General features: G+C 40.3%; 1 protein-coding gene across 3 annotated transcripts in view; it reads right to left on the minus strand.

Annotated features, from left to right (window-relative positions):
* Positions 1–12,094: 12,094 nt before the first annotated feature.
* The window catches only part of LOC145449019 (uncharacterized), a 58,922-nt gene continuing 55,588 nt past the window's right edge, over positions 12,095–15,428 (minus strand). For all 3 annotated transcript variants that reach the window (XM_080327485.1, XM_080327484.1, XM_080327483.1), the window contains exon 4: positions 12,095–13,429. In XM_080327485.1, the coding sequence (XP_080183611.1) occupies positions 13,328–13,429 (102 nt within the window). In that variant the 3' untranslated portion in view covers positions 12,095–13,327. The remainder of the gene's footprint in view (positions 13,430–15,428) is intronic.

Raw genomic sequence — 15,428 nt, forward strand, 5'->3', positions numbered from 1 at the left:
ATTATGCAGTGTTGGGAACAATTCACTATCATCGAGTAAAAAGTTATTTGAAGTCATTGCACATTTTGAGTCAAGTCAAGTCAATCGATCTACGATGATGACTAAATTCAAGTCAAGTCATTCGAAGTTTGGAGGTAACTCGAGTCAGGTTAAGTCACGAGCAAGCTTCGGAGCCGGAGCCGAAGCAAGGAGCCGGAGCCCCGGAGCCGTGCATTTTCACCTGAGCTGGAGCCGGAGCTGGAGCTCTACATAAAATTCAACCGGAGCCGGAGCCAGAGGTGAAGCCCGTTATTTGAGGAGTAGCTCCGGCTCCGACGTATTTCATCAGATGCTATTATATATGCAACAACCATATCTGCAAATTTCACATAATTTAATTGCAGGTCCGAGTTTTAATGCTGTGCACAGCAATAACATGGAGTAAAGTGCATTCTAGTGCAATTATGATGTTATCGACAATTGACAAGTAAACATTATGACGTCACAAGCCGGCACGGCGGCACTTATGTCTTCATTACTGCATCAGATGTTACTGACGGCTGACAGACTTTAGATTAGTATGGATAACTAACCTGTGGGTAGATTAGTATTCTATATAGACCAGGAATGGCCAACTTTTTCGGCTAAATGGGCACATGCAATTGATGAACGAGTGCGTGGTCTACTAGCCGCGCCAAGAGGGTGAAATTTTCCAATTTTATAAATGAACTAGGTCAATAATATTATTACTTGAGTATATTGCGGGTCTACTGTATACCGCCTGTTGGACTCAGTTTGCAACGACACGACTATTCGGCGTCTGGACACATCGATATCGAAGGTTTCCGGTAATATGCGAGAATCATTTCATTGTCGACGATCTTTCTGCGAGCGCAACTGCGAAAAGACTTCCTCCCGTAATTGCGAATAGAGATAGACTCAATCGGGTTAATTTGGCGTTTTTTTTTTCATTTTCAGGAGGGGGTGGGTAGGCTACCTAGCAAGAAATCGTGTGACAATTAAACACGCGAAGCGTGAACAAAAATTTCACTACTATTTTAGTGTATTGTAATTCACGACGATTTACTAAAAATGTGACTGGGCCATGGATCTGCCAATGCGTCGGAACTGATATTTTAATCATCAACACCACAAGTGTCGCAGCCAGACTTGCAATTTTTGGTTGACCTTGCAAGTTCACAATCTGAGCAATTCATTTTCGATAATATAACAGGATTTCGAAATATAATAGAAAATTACCACCCGGGCCACTCAAAACCCTCTCGAGGGCCACATTTGGCCCGCGGGTTGGCCACCCCTGATATAGACAGACCCATTCGATAATTTTCAGAGCCGGAGCCGGAGATTGAGCCGGGGCAGTGGTAATAATGCGGCTCCGGAGCTGGAGCCGGAGCTGATGCATGATAGAAGAAAGCTCAGGTGCCGGAGCTGGAGCAGTTAAAATTTACGGCTGCTCCAAAGCCCTGGTCACGAGTCAAGTCAGAAGTCAAGTCAAGTTCAATTTTCGATGTGCGAGACACGATTCATAGTCATTGCATTTTTCTACCTATTTAAAGTACAGATTAAGATGTGATTTATTTTGAATCAATTAAAGAGTCGGTTAAACATTCCGAAAGGCGTTATATCGCTAGAATATACGAATAACTACTTAAAAGCTATTTTGTCTAATTCTGTCTATCACATGCGCATATTTTAATAGTTGCCGTGAAAATATTTTTTCACATCTACCAATTTCTTAGGTGTGGTGAGGTCGTTCAGTGAGGTGGTTTCATTGAGTGTTTCTTCAATCTCCGGAAACACGAATAGTGTTATACAAATAATTGGAAGCGTTCGTGTTTACAACCAAATCAATGGTATTACTTGGGGCTGGCGTGAACGTGAGGTTATCATTCGTGTTCTGTGTGTAAATTTCAGAAATTTAGGGATGGCGTGAACGTGAGGCTCTGTTTCGTGTTCGGTGTGTAAATCTCAGAAATTTAGAGGTCCGCGTTCGTAAACGAACCTTGTACGAACGTTTCAATTTATCAAAATTTTTATATCGCTCAACATCTTCAGTTGCAATTGTTAACATTTCAACTTCGGACCACTCTCTGAATGAACATCAACTTTGCCCCAAACGAGCATGCACCGAGCCAATTAAAAAATATTCGCTTTGTTAGACAAGTTTCCTCAAATATTCAAATTTACGTTGGTGAATATTAAGGGACTCATCTCTGCGGTGAGCTTGGCCAAGAACATCAACAACATCAAGAACGAAATACATTACATATGTGTGTATTTTGCTTATTGAACTTATCAATATTTACATCAGTGGAATTGATAAGAATGCATCGTTGTCTAATCAAAAAAAAAAAAATCTGGCAGGTGTACAGGATCAATCTTGACTTTATATGTTTATTGTATCAATAAAACTAAATCCGTGCAATTGAAGTAACTTGTTTCTAAGGTAATATCTGTAGCAAGTATGGAAGCCGATTATTCACTCCGATCAATATAAATGAAGGAATTCTCAGACCGCTTATGATTTCATTCTCCGATTTAGCCTATAGACCGTCAAGGCTTAAGCTTATATTCAATTGCGAGTCCTCATCGAATTTGTTAGCAAAGCTACGGAAGTTATTGATTTTGTGTATTTATTTATAGCATTTGATTGTCCCAGTTGATACATTTGGTGATGCTTAAAAAGTCAGCATGTAGGCTACTTGAGCATTGTGGTATAATATTGTCGATAGTCTACGCTAGTCTACGCTAGTTATTCTGTAAATTAATATATAGCATTACGGAAATGTAGGGTTGTGACTTGCAATATGAGATCACGTATCGTCATAGGTTTGTGTGCACGTTCGTGTTCACATAGAACCTTTCAGAAACGTTCGCGTTCACACGAAGCAGAACCTTTAATGCGCTTGCACCATCCCTACACCAACTAAAAATGGTTACGTCCACATAGATATTTTGAAAAGTCGAAAAGATGTCTCGATTGATAGATGATTGAGAACTGCACTGGAATGAAGTTCACCGAAAACAGTCCATCTGTACTGCAACAGTCCAGGTTTCATGATATGTGATTTTAATAACAGTATTTGATGTGTTTCTGTTATACGGTCACCGTAATGTCACAAACAAAGTTAAAATATGATCAAGTTATGAAATTGAAATTGATATCGAAAATAATCTGACGTGAAAGAGCAATTCTGATCTCAGAATCGGATTCAGCAACCAAAAATTAGCCAAAATCAATCATAAAAGTTTTTGACGCAAAATCCGTTTTAAAATTTGCAGAGCAGTGTAATTTGAGGGCATTAAAGAAGCGGAATGAAACATTTCTAGTAATCTGAAAGCAAATGATCGGCTTTTAAAGGTGCTTCGAACCACGCGCAATTCTAAATTAGGTGTTGGCACAAGAGCACTCAAATGAAAGCCCGGAGAGCGACGATTACAATCTTGTGGAATGGGTAATTGGGAAGTAATGGGCTTCATGAGGTAATGAATGGCGTTTTGAAAAGCATCTAAGATTAAAAATTGGGTGTTGGCCCGCCATCAACCAGAAATTTCGATACTCATTGGCAAAAATGAACTTACTTCAACCACTTAGTGCTTGATATAAAAGCTCACATTAAAATAAAAGAACTAGACTGAGTGGTTGTTGCGGCAGAATTTGACTGACGCTGGTCGTAATCATGTCTGATAGTGATATGACATTTGGTTTTCTACGAACGAAGCCTGTAGCGTATATGTGGTCGATTAATTAAGGATATCATTCTGCAGCAACCCAAATAATCACCGGTAATCAAAACCATTTTCGATTTAGTTATTCGAGCTTCCCCTCCTCCATAGGCCTATACTTTATATACTTTGACAAAGCAAGGCGTCGCTATCCCTGCTGTCTGCAGTAATGCGCATGTAATGGACAGGGCCGTAACAGCACTTCGTCAGCCCCCCACAAAACGTTGGTCATGGGCCCCCATAGGGTGACAAACCGAACCTCACGTGTATTGGTAGAAATTTTTATCCTCTCTCTGCTCACGTAATCTGATTCATCGGACAAGCAGAGTGAGGTGTGCTTGAAAAGGTGTAGGACCTCACGATAACAATTATTTATCTCCGGGTCTATACCCGTTGGCAGGAACGAAACGGCACTTCGTCAGCCCCCCCCCCCAAAAAAAAAACTGGAGTCTTGAGATCCCATTGGGTGATGAACCAACCCCCCTCACGTTGTTCGCCTTTGCCACGTACCGTTTAGTGAGCCAGCGCGATAATTTTCGATAATTCGTGATAAAATCGGTCAATAAGATCGGGAATTTCATGTATATTGCTATCCATTTCTTGTCATCATCTCTGCTCACGTAGTCAGATTTACCGGTACAGCTGAGTGAGATATCTTGAAACTGTAGAGCCCGTAAGAAATAATTGAACATCTTCGGGCGGGCGGACCCGCTGGCATGTTATTTCGTGACCACCTGCCTGCTGTATCAAAAAATATAAAATCGCCCAAGCGTACTAAACTAAGAGATCACACGATTTCAAATTGGTATTTCTTCACTGGCATATAATTTTTCCCTGGGGGATGGTATTTGTCTTGTGAGGTTCAGATTGCCAAGACAATTTAACCTATATGTCTTTTGTATATGTAACGAAGTTTTCGGTCAGCATAAGGGCAGTCGTTTTCGGCCAAGGTTTTCTCGCTGTCGATCGATCTGGCTCACTTCTTGGAGTCGCTTGCTATATGACCTAAAACTTTATAAGTCTTGGTGCATCGTGGCGCGGTAATGACCAACGCTGATATGCCCATTTCTATAAATCTTGCGTATTTTTTTCTTTGGGGAAGAGTAGCCTACCTAATAATCCATATATCTGGCAACTTGAAATCGCGCATGTCGCAAAAATTTTTTGAATAAGTTGCATACATTCTCAAAAAAGACTGAATAATTTATGCAAATTCGCGAAATTATATTGGGCTCCCTTCGAGCTTGGGGTGCGGCAGTTACGGCCCTACGTATGGAATACGAGACCATGACGCCAATTTCTACATGGTATTGTGTCAAAGAATTGCGGCAGGTGGGCAGGGTATCAGTCTCCTAATATTGTGCCATGTGTTTCATTATCCATGCTTGGTAATACTGCCGGTAGAATGAATGTTATTATTAATATCATTAAATCACCGTAGACTATATGGTGCTTTTTAACAACGAATATATTTGTATCACAAACTAATTACTTAACTTGACATCTCCAATTTGAAAATGTTCCGTGGCCCAGATCAAAATTTGACGAGTTTATTACTAAAAGAAGTCAGCAACTTTGCACAGAGTTACTCACGGGCTCTTTTGGACTCTGATTACGTTCAACATAAAGGTAAACGACCCCCACGTTTGGAACCACTATTTTTGAATAAAGCATTTAAACGGCCTTAACAGTCTCTAGGAATATATCGTTCTCTTAGAATTGCGACTATTTAGGCTTATTTCAGTAAATGAAGTTTATTTTTATTTATTTTTCATTGCAGTTTTTGAGGAGTGGTAGTCCCCATATTAAGGACAATATATGTGATGGTAAATCACGCGCAGCGCAAAGAAAAATTTCATGTAGCGTAAATCGTCCCAAAAATAATGTTATTATGTTGATTTACGAAAAATTATGAGCCTACGTCAAGCCTTCGAAATTCTGGACATTTAAGCATCTTTTAGAAATTCCCCCCGGACGCAGTTTGAACAGTGAAATTCCGGACATGTCCGGGAAATTCCGGACGTATGGCAACCCGAAGTGATAATCAATTTTGTACATTACGCGGATTTTTATTGATTTATTTTTCAATTTTATTTATGGGTAATCAAAAATTAAAAAATCTATTGCCACTATATATTGCGCAAAGCGCGAATGGCAATTTCAAGTTGAATACATCTACTCACAAATACTCCACCTTATGTTAACTTACGAATATTTTTGAAAAAGGGTACTGGGGCCATGGCTCTTTGGTCGCCCTTTAGATTTTAGAGTTAAACAGGCATTTCTTTTCAATATTACAGGTCTTGCATGATCCTCTCTCGGTGCACCTGATCAGAGCGACCGGTAGAACCAATGTACTCCAAGTTTTGGGGCAAGTAATTAATCTTACGCCATATCTATGTCTCAAAGTTAAGACGTCATAAACATTACGCAAGGTAAAGATCCTGGTGGTTTACTGTTAATAATTATTTGTTGAGTTGAGGGATATTGATTTTTGGTGAAAGTTGCATCAGATTAAATCATACAACAAAAAATTCCTTTTCAATTCGCATTTCGACACGGGGAGCATTATTTTCCTGCGTGGCTCGCTTTTGTACCACGCTGGGAAGAGAATGCTATGACTTGATTATTTTGGGCCGTCTATTTCTATCACTGGAAGAACATATCAATATCGAAGGCTCGCCTAACATGAGGCGATAATTTCGCGTCACGGTTTCTTCACCACTGATTCTTTTGGAAGTGGACTTCATGGAGTCGCATGCTGGTCAAATCTCCACATGACTTGGATGTTCCGACTCGAAAATGGCCAGTACCGAAATGCAATCCATGATGCACCCGCTGGCTGCACGTGCACAGTCTGTACACATCTACAATACTGCCACTTTAGGGTAGCTTTCGTGTTTAATTCGGTAAATACGTTGCCAGAACATCTTTAGATTCCATTACTCCGAAATTGCAAAATTTTCATGTTCGTGTGAATTTATTTGAAGGCGCTTCGCGATCCTGAAATTGTCATGCGCACCACAAAAAGACCGCCTCAACATAGGGAGCGACTGCTCTATAATCGCACGGTCTCTCGTCTTGCGCGATCAAAGTTCGAATTTCATATATTGACTCATTTACCGCAAATACTGTACATTTCAGTAGTTCATAGTAATCAAATTAAGTATGAATGCAACATCTGACCCATTTACGAATGAAACTACTGCAATTGCATTTGGTGAACACTCTCGACGAAGCCTGTCTGAAAATGAAATGGTATTGATCGGGATAGCTTTCGCCATCGTGTGGAACATTGGATTAACTGCAAATGTGATTACTCTCGTGGGATTATGCAAAATGAAACAAACACCTCTCAATATCATTATGATGGGCTTGTGCTGCTCTGACATCATCTCCACACTCGTGTCGCCATTCATCGTCAAACAAATGTTCAGCACGTCTGTAAATGAGGATTATCCCTGGAACATACTTTTTTGCAAGACCCTACTTCCTCTAAAAAGTCTAGCATCGGCTGTCACAATTCAATTGGTCCTTGCACTGTCGATTTGGAGATTTTATGCAATCCAGAAGCCAACTAAAGCGATTGGATTCATGAATTTGAGAAGAGCGAAAACATTAGTGATTGGTGTATGGCTGACTGTGACTGCGGTCATTCTACCTATGTCATTATATTACCTCGATATCATCTCATCAACTAGAGCGAACAAGGAAATTTGCTTCGTAAAAAGGTCTGCCATGATGATGGCTGTCGTATCCTATTTCATTGACATGGTCCTCCTGACTTTTTTGCCGGTATCGCTAATTATCATCCTGTGCATCGCCACCGCGGTATCGTTGATTCGAAACAAGATAAAGAGACAGAAATTCACCGGGGACCAGCAATTTCGGGAAAGGGAGAAAAATGCTTTGGTACAGCTTGCTGCCATTATATCGGTATTCCTAGTTGGCTACATCCCAGATGTTGCTTATAGCATTTGGGAAGTCGTGGGACGACATGATTCTCGTTTGGAAGTGCTAGGCTTCCTGGCTTCGTGTTGGATTGTGAATTTCACGGAATCAATCAACCCGATCATCTATAACATTGGCTCCAAAGATATCTGGGAATCCGTGAAGAAGACCGTAAAATTATCGAACTGCGACTGCGCGGCGTCGGTGCCGAGTGATGAAAATCAAGGCACCGCCAAAAAGGAACACCAAATATCACCCGTGTGATAAAATGCTTGCTAATAGAATGAATATGCTATCCGTGGATAGATAGTTGGGCTATGTGTTTCTAAGATCATAACTGTATATTGTCAGTAATTTGATGATGTAAGTATCGTATATTGTTGGGCATGTGAGCCGACAAGATAGCGTAATCCTGAAGCGTCCGGCTTCTTGATCAGTCGGTCGTGGTATCGATCCCCGGCCGGGTCGGACCAAATATCTGCTTAGTAAAACTGCTATCCATGACATCCCTGCATGGCGCTCATGCATTATTGGGATAGCATGGAGGGGTGGTACAAGACTTAGCCGTACAAGGCTATATCTCTACCTTCCTTATCCAGTGGCATATGTACAATGCGCATCATGCACTCATGGTATGGATATGTAGAGATCGTGTGTATGTACATCATTAGTCGGTGTGTACTCCGCAAAAAATATCGAGGGCAAAAATAAACTATTATCTTTGATTGCATGCATGTCCTTTGATTGCCTAACGACGAGTCCGCAGTAATGTTCAAAACCTTTAGTGTACCATCTAAAAATAGTACATTGAACGCTCTCTTACTCTAAATTTCGTGCTGGTAACGTCATATTTTCTTATGCGATTGTTGGTTGATATACACTGTTCTTTCCAATTATCTGCTAGTTGCTGACAATTACCCCTGGCGAGTATCAGCCGAAAATATTCGGGATCATTTCAACATTAATATACTATATTCAATTGTATATTGAAGTTCTGTTCCTGTAAGAAGCTTTTCGAATCCTTTAGTGCAGCGGTTCTCAACCTTATTGGACATACGCCCCCCTTGGCGATGATAAAAAAAAAATAGCGACCCATTGACCCCCCTGCACTTATCGTCATGTCAAAAAGAGAACATCATCTAATACCGAGGTAGGCAACCTTTTTGCTAATCACGTCTGTTTTTCGGTAGCCTAACCCTAAGGCCTCATTCCAGGGCATAGCCGTAATTAACGAACTGAACGCAAAATACCTATGTTAATCTGTCCAGTATATCTCCATTCCAGATGAACTCCAGACTATTCTACTTTTCACAACGGCCTATTGAACGCACCGAAATCGCGAGTGTCAATGTTATGAATAGTTGGTGGGATTGCATATTGTGGCGCCCTGCGCAAAAATGTTTCAGATTCACGCATGAGTTCCGTAATTAATAGTAGCAGTATCACATATTACTTTCAAATATTTATCCTTTCTTAGCCCATGTGATCAGATTCACCGGTAGGGCTCATGGAAGGACTGCTTTCAAAAATTTAGGGCAAGTGCATCTTCGGACGGGCCAATTGTTATTAGTTACTTTCTTGCATGCTGTTATTTCTTGACCCCCCATCATGATTGTCGATTGTATCGGTAGTGGAAATAGTGTAAATCGATGTTGAATTGCGCGAAGCGTGAAGAAAATTTCCAGATTAATTATTATAATATCTCAAAAATTAGGGAGCGAATTCGTAATTTCAATTTGCATGGTAGCCAACACATACGGATTGAATTAGTTCTTGACGGCCGCACAAATTTCCTTCTACAGCCAAAGGTTCCTGATCTGATACTATATACATATGGTATGTCTTACGCTAAGTTTGAATCCGCATTCCAGTCGTTGAGTTTTTAACATTTCTGACAAATTTCCCCAAACTTGTTTGATGATAGCAAAAAAAAAACATTGAACAGGACATCAATTTATTTGAAGGTAGGTTGCATTGAGACTAATCCTAATGCTGGTGGTGACTACAGAGAGCACGGCGTCGTTCTGTACAGCCATGCTAAATTTGATCAGTTTTGGAATATAATTAAATTGTGTTGATTTAGGGTAGCCTAATTGAGGGCAAAACCGGGCAACCCATATTGCATCTAAGTTTGTCTTAGGCAGTGCAGTACTCCAGCTATTAACAACAGCTATCCAGCGCACTGAGCTTTAGGCTACTGCCAAAACTTTGAAGTAATGAATATGAATGACTTACACGTGGGGATTACTCTAAATCTTCAATGAATATCATAAGTTTTTTCAAATGAAATTGAAATCCGCCTCTACTACGTTGAGCGCTACTGCTGGAGTTCGAATTTGGCGAGCTTTCTTAAATACGAAATAAGTTTCATCTTCAACAATCGTCTTCTCAGAATGGTTGTGAAACACGTTTAGTGAGATATCATACTGACTTTGTCAATTTCACGAGCCCCCCTGAGAGCCTCCCGCGCCCCCCAGGTTGAGAACCACTGCTTTAGTGTCAACAATAGTAATGCACGGGATTGTGCTAAACCCGGGGCACGTGGGCATCAGTTAGTTTTGAACGCGGCTTTGTCTTGTTAGTGTTTATGGTCGAAAATGTTTCTCGCAAATATATGTACATTGTAAGCTTGAACAGATCAAGTAGTTTTATGACCATCTTACTCAGGTTGACAAACTTTGATTCATTCCCTCACGCATAAAACTTGACTATGCTTCCACACAATGAAAACACGGAACTAAAGAAAATTAAAATGATTTGATGTCGTAAGCAAGTTAGCGGGGGATTGCGACAGACTATGACCGCTCGCCAAATGTTCGTGTAAAGCTAGAAACTGTTTGCGGGCAGCCCAAAATTCCGTCGGAGGCCGGGTCTGGCCCGCGCCTGTGCTAAACCTTTCAGATCAATGTCGCGTTTAGTGTTTGTAATGTACTCGACTATTGAATGTATTGCTGTGCCCCTGCCTCCTGGTATGCACTATAGCTTAATTAGGGGTTCGTTGCAGGACTAGTTCGTGGACAGAAGTTAGGTTTTATACATAATGTCGTAGACTTGAAACATCTATCTGTTTACCGAATTATAATGCATATATTAAAACGTTTGTCCGGCGTTGCCGCCTGGGACTAGTCAAAACGGAAGTTACTATCACTGCGGTGTGATCAGGGTCTCTATAGCTGTAGCAAAAACGGTATATTTCGAAGGCAGGGGATTTGCGCTGAAGAAAATGGCGTCGCAGTAGATGGTGTAGCAGGGACAATAGTAGTAGTAAAACAATAGTTGTATACATCTCTGAGTTCTCATTCCAAATTATCATTCGACAAAATCTGTCAAATTTCGAAATTTTTCGTCGCGCACCGCGCTAATTTTAAGCGTGCGATGTTTCCGTAAATGCAGTGATTAGGATAATTCATGTAAAATGAATTGCACGTAATTTTGGATCCTCAATTCCCCGTTAAAACACTCCCGTAACGCTAGCAGAGGTGGTCAGTAACGAAGTAGTTACGATTTTAGACTACTTCTACTTCTACTTGACAGTTTTAAGTTTTGTAGGCAAAAATATTAGTAGAATACCTACTTACTTACTCACTTGTGAACCCCCCCTCCTACTTCTACTTGAAATTCCGGCGTTACTTCTACTTCTACTTGAGTAGCGACGATGACTACTTTGACCACCTCTGCACGCTAGCTCAGGTTAATTTCCACAAAATGTTTCGAACCAGGCATGTTGCATCCTGTGGCGCACACGGTGTCCAAATCGAAGAGGCACTGCTGTACCACTTTTGAGAGTGATGCGCTCTGTACATTGAAGATGCTTTGAAGCTTTCCGGCCAATATCGGTAGCTAAATACACTTGTATTTGGGAGCTACAAAATTACATCGTCAGAACATTTCTTCTTCGTATCATAAGGGATGATACTGTTTAGTTTTGTGACCCACAAATAACAACCTTGATTTGATCCCGACTATAGCACATACAATTATAGTATCGTTGATTATTCGAGTGGTCCTCGGGCGCGATTCAAGCTTGAAATATTTCCAATAGTAAAATCCCAACCCGGAAAGACCTACCGAACCTTGACCATTTACCCATTGTTTTTACTGCAGTCCTTAAAATAGCGGGCGCCAGACAAAGTTCATTTTTGAAAGGGTCGCTGGAGAAAAAAAGGTTAAGAAACACTGGGCTATTCGGAGCAACATAGCAACGATGGATAGGTTACTTTTTCCCCGCGACCCATCGGTTGGGAGGCTCTGATTTAGACGATAAATTCACGGGGATCCCTGGCGCCGCAATGCCGATGGCTGCACCTATGGGTCTTACACCCAGGAATAAAGTCCGTCCAATCCAGATAGGATAATAATTTGCTGAGAAATGAAAATTCGAGCGAATCGAAATATGACATCAAGCCGACTGCTGCAATACAGGAAGATCATAATTTTATTACCAAGGAACAACTTTTCCGCGCTATGTTATCAAACACGACTGAATTTGAATATCACAAATTATTCGTTATCAAACGAATGGACTGGTGCAGTCGCGTCCCAAAATTATACCAGTCGTCATCCCTACTCTAAGAATCCGTGTCTATCTATCGGCTTACGACGCAACAAAATCACTAATATTAATGCTATGAAAAATCAGTGCGATACAATATAACAATGTAAACAATGAAGATAGTTTTAAATCAAATTAGCAACATCACAAAATTTTCGGGTAATAGATTTATCGTAGTTGAAGACTTCTAAGGATAAGTATCCACATAAAATATTGAAATACTCCATTCCATTAATTTCGTCAGTGTTATATCATTTGAAGCACATATCGTAAATTTCAAATTATCACATACATAGCTTATCATAAGAATAATATGTCCTGGAAAATAAATTGTTTCCAAAGCGATCTGCAATTGTAGGCAATGTCGGTCTGTTGTTGTTGTTGTTGATTACTTTTGTGATTGGCGATTGGCGATTACACTTGCTTCTCTGTTGGGAAGTGCATCAAGATGATTGAGCAGGAAGTAAACTTTGATGCTGCTGTTTGCTACAAGTTTTCCATGTGCAGAAATCAATATTTGGACAAACTGTATGTATTTGAGGGCTTTGCGATCCCCCAAGTAGTTGTACTATATTCCTAAAAGAATTCCATGCTCATTTCCGTTCATGTCAAATTAGAATAGTTCATCTGCATTCCATTCTGAGGCTCATCGAAGATACCAGCATCAAGCTCTTCACGGGAGAGTCATCGAGGAGACAATTCTGTCCCTCGATATCAAACGCTCATTGATTTGAAGATTGGTCCAATCAAGCAGGTATTTTTTGTTGTTGTTTGTTTTATCGACAGAATTGGCGCTTGTAAACACTTAGGTCATTTGCGCCCGCGCAGTAAATTTCATAAGGTATTTTTTCGCTTCTTTCTTGCGTCTTTTTTTTTGGACTTTTGCTGCCTTCTTTCAAGAGTTCGGCTCTCTCTTTTTCTGGGCTTTTTCAAGGCGCTGCGTATACAGCAGGATCGACGATGAGGAGCCCAGATAAACCTCCGACACAAAGCACGTATTTCTTGCGCCCATACTGTCTTCTTGGTCTGCTGTCACACAAATGTCGTCTCTTTCGTTCGAACCACGAATTTCCTGTTTTGCGTCATTTATACCCATTTTCACTCGAAACTATCCATCATCGCAGCTCCAAAAGCTGTAGAGGAGGACGAATTGCCAAAAAAGAGGACATTTAGGCGTCCTCGGAGGACATTTTCAAAAACCTGAAAAATGAGGATAAATCCTCTTAAAGGAGGACGTCTGGTAACCCTATTGCTACGTCATGTTCATGTCACACCGATAAGATTATCTATCAGCCTAATGCTGGTTTCCAACTTATTATGGTAGCGACTTCATCTCCAATTTGAAAATGTTCGGTGGCCCGGATCAAAATTTGACGAGCGGATTACGGTCAAGATCTTGTCGAACCCCAGAATAAAGGCAAACAACCCCCACGTTTAGAACCACTATCTTTGAATAAAGCATTTAATCGGTCTTGACCGTCTCTGAGATTATACCATTCTCTTATAATTGCGACTACAATTAGGCTTATTTCAGTAAATGAAGGTTATTTTTATTTTTATTGTAGTTTTTGCGAAGGTGGTAGTCGCCATGTTGAAAACAATAAAGGTGATAGTAAATCGCGCGCAGCGCGAAGAAAGAAAATTTGTAGCATAAACTTCCCGAAAATATTGTTATTATGCTGAATTACGAAATAATTATGAACTTACGTCAAGCCTTCAAAATTCCAGATATTTAGGCATATTTTAGAAATTCCTTCCGGACGCAGTTTGATCGGTGAAATTCCGGACATGTCGGGAAAATTCCAGACGTATGGCAACCCTATTTTATTAGCTGCACTGAGCCACCACTGTTTTGATATATTTAAAGGAATAAAGGTCAGTTAGAGATTTCAGAAAACGCCGTAGTGACGGGACTGTTACGGTTGGAATAGGAATTAACGACAACAAATTCTAGTCGGTGTAGTAATATACAGCTCGTTCAATTCTAGGTGTAGGTCATGGATACTCAGCTATTACTAGCAAAGGTCGAGATAAAAAAAAATGATAGTCATTTAAGTTCGTTATAACTCTCGTGAAATAACTTACAGTCATATAAATGATATTAGACAATGCTTTTCAAACTGTTTTGCGTGACTAAAAAATGCCATCACTTCCTTCTGTCCACCAAATTCGCATATTTTTCGCATATTTTGCTCCACTTCCTATCCATGACCACCTATAAAAAAAAGTATCACCAGCCCAGCACATACCTTATTTCACAGGATAACGAATAAACGATCGGGACCTTCGGATCAACGATAAGGGATTTTGCTTTGTTATAAAACTAAGTGAAAGGTGAGTCCGACAAGGTCCGCATCCACCACTCAAAAAGTAGGGGAGATGTGGTACCGATGGATCAAAAATTGCAAAATGATCTCTGGCCCTCAAATCTTCAGCCGAGAATGGCAGATCTTTTGCTGTCTCAACACTTCGATACAAGCTCTACCTATCGCCGACATTTACATGAATATCCGTCTTTTCAAAAAATATTTATAAACGTTTAAAATTCGTTGCTCGAACGTGTCATCGGTCCCCACCCGGTGGGTCCAACGGCACACGACCATGGGACCTATGAGACACACGCTCAAAACTCAAATTTTTAACTTGTTTTGTTGTGTACTCTATAGCAAGCCAAAGAAGAATGTTTCGTCGCGACTTTCAAGAATAAAATAGATTATATCAACTGAAATGTCGACATAAAATCATGTTTTGATTTACGCCCAAACTTACAAAATTAATGCCGCATACAAATTACCCTCAAATCGACATTTTGACTTTCAAATAACTCGTAATAGCGATAAAACACCATAGGTACCAATGATTTACAGCCTATATATAAGTAGGGGAGTTTCTGGTGTTAAGTGATTAGTTGGCCCATCTATTTTGCTTGATTTGGCCATGGTACCATAGGTCCCCCACCCCATAAATATTGTAATTGACTTGAAAATAGTCCACTCGAGGATGGTATTGATTAAAAAAAGATGTGCCATTATATACCCTGATACAAGCCCTATACTTCACATCAAAAATGATGGCGGGTTTGTTAGTCTGAAAGGTGATATAGAAAAATGCAAATGTCGATCCAAATTTACTTTACACCCCCTAAAACGTAAATCATTCGTCACAGACCCCGTAACTCACGCAGGTCGAATTTTTTTGC

Source organism: Botryllus schlosseri, chromosome 10, assembly GCF_051294905.1.
Source record: "Botryllus schlosseri isolate E-star chromosome 10, Bs_hap1, whole genome shotgun sequence".
Taxonomy (NCBI): domain Eukaryota; kingdom Metazoa; phylum Chordata; class Ascidiacea; order Stolidobranchia; family Styelidae; genus Botryllus; species Botryllus schlosseri.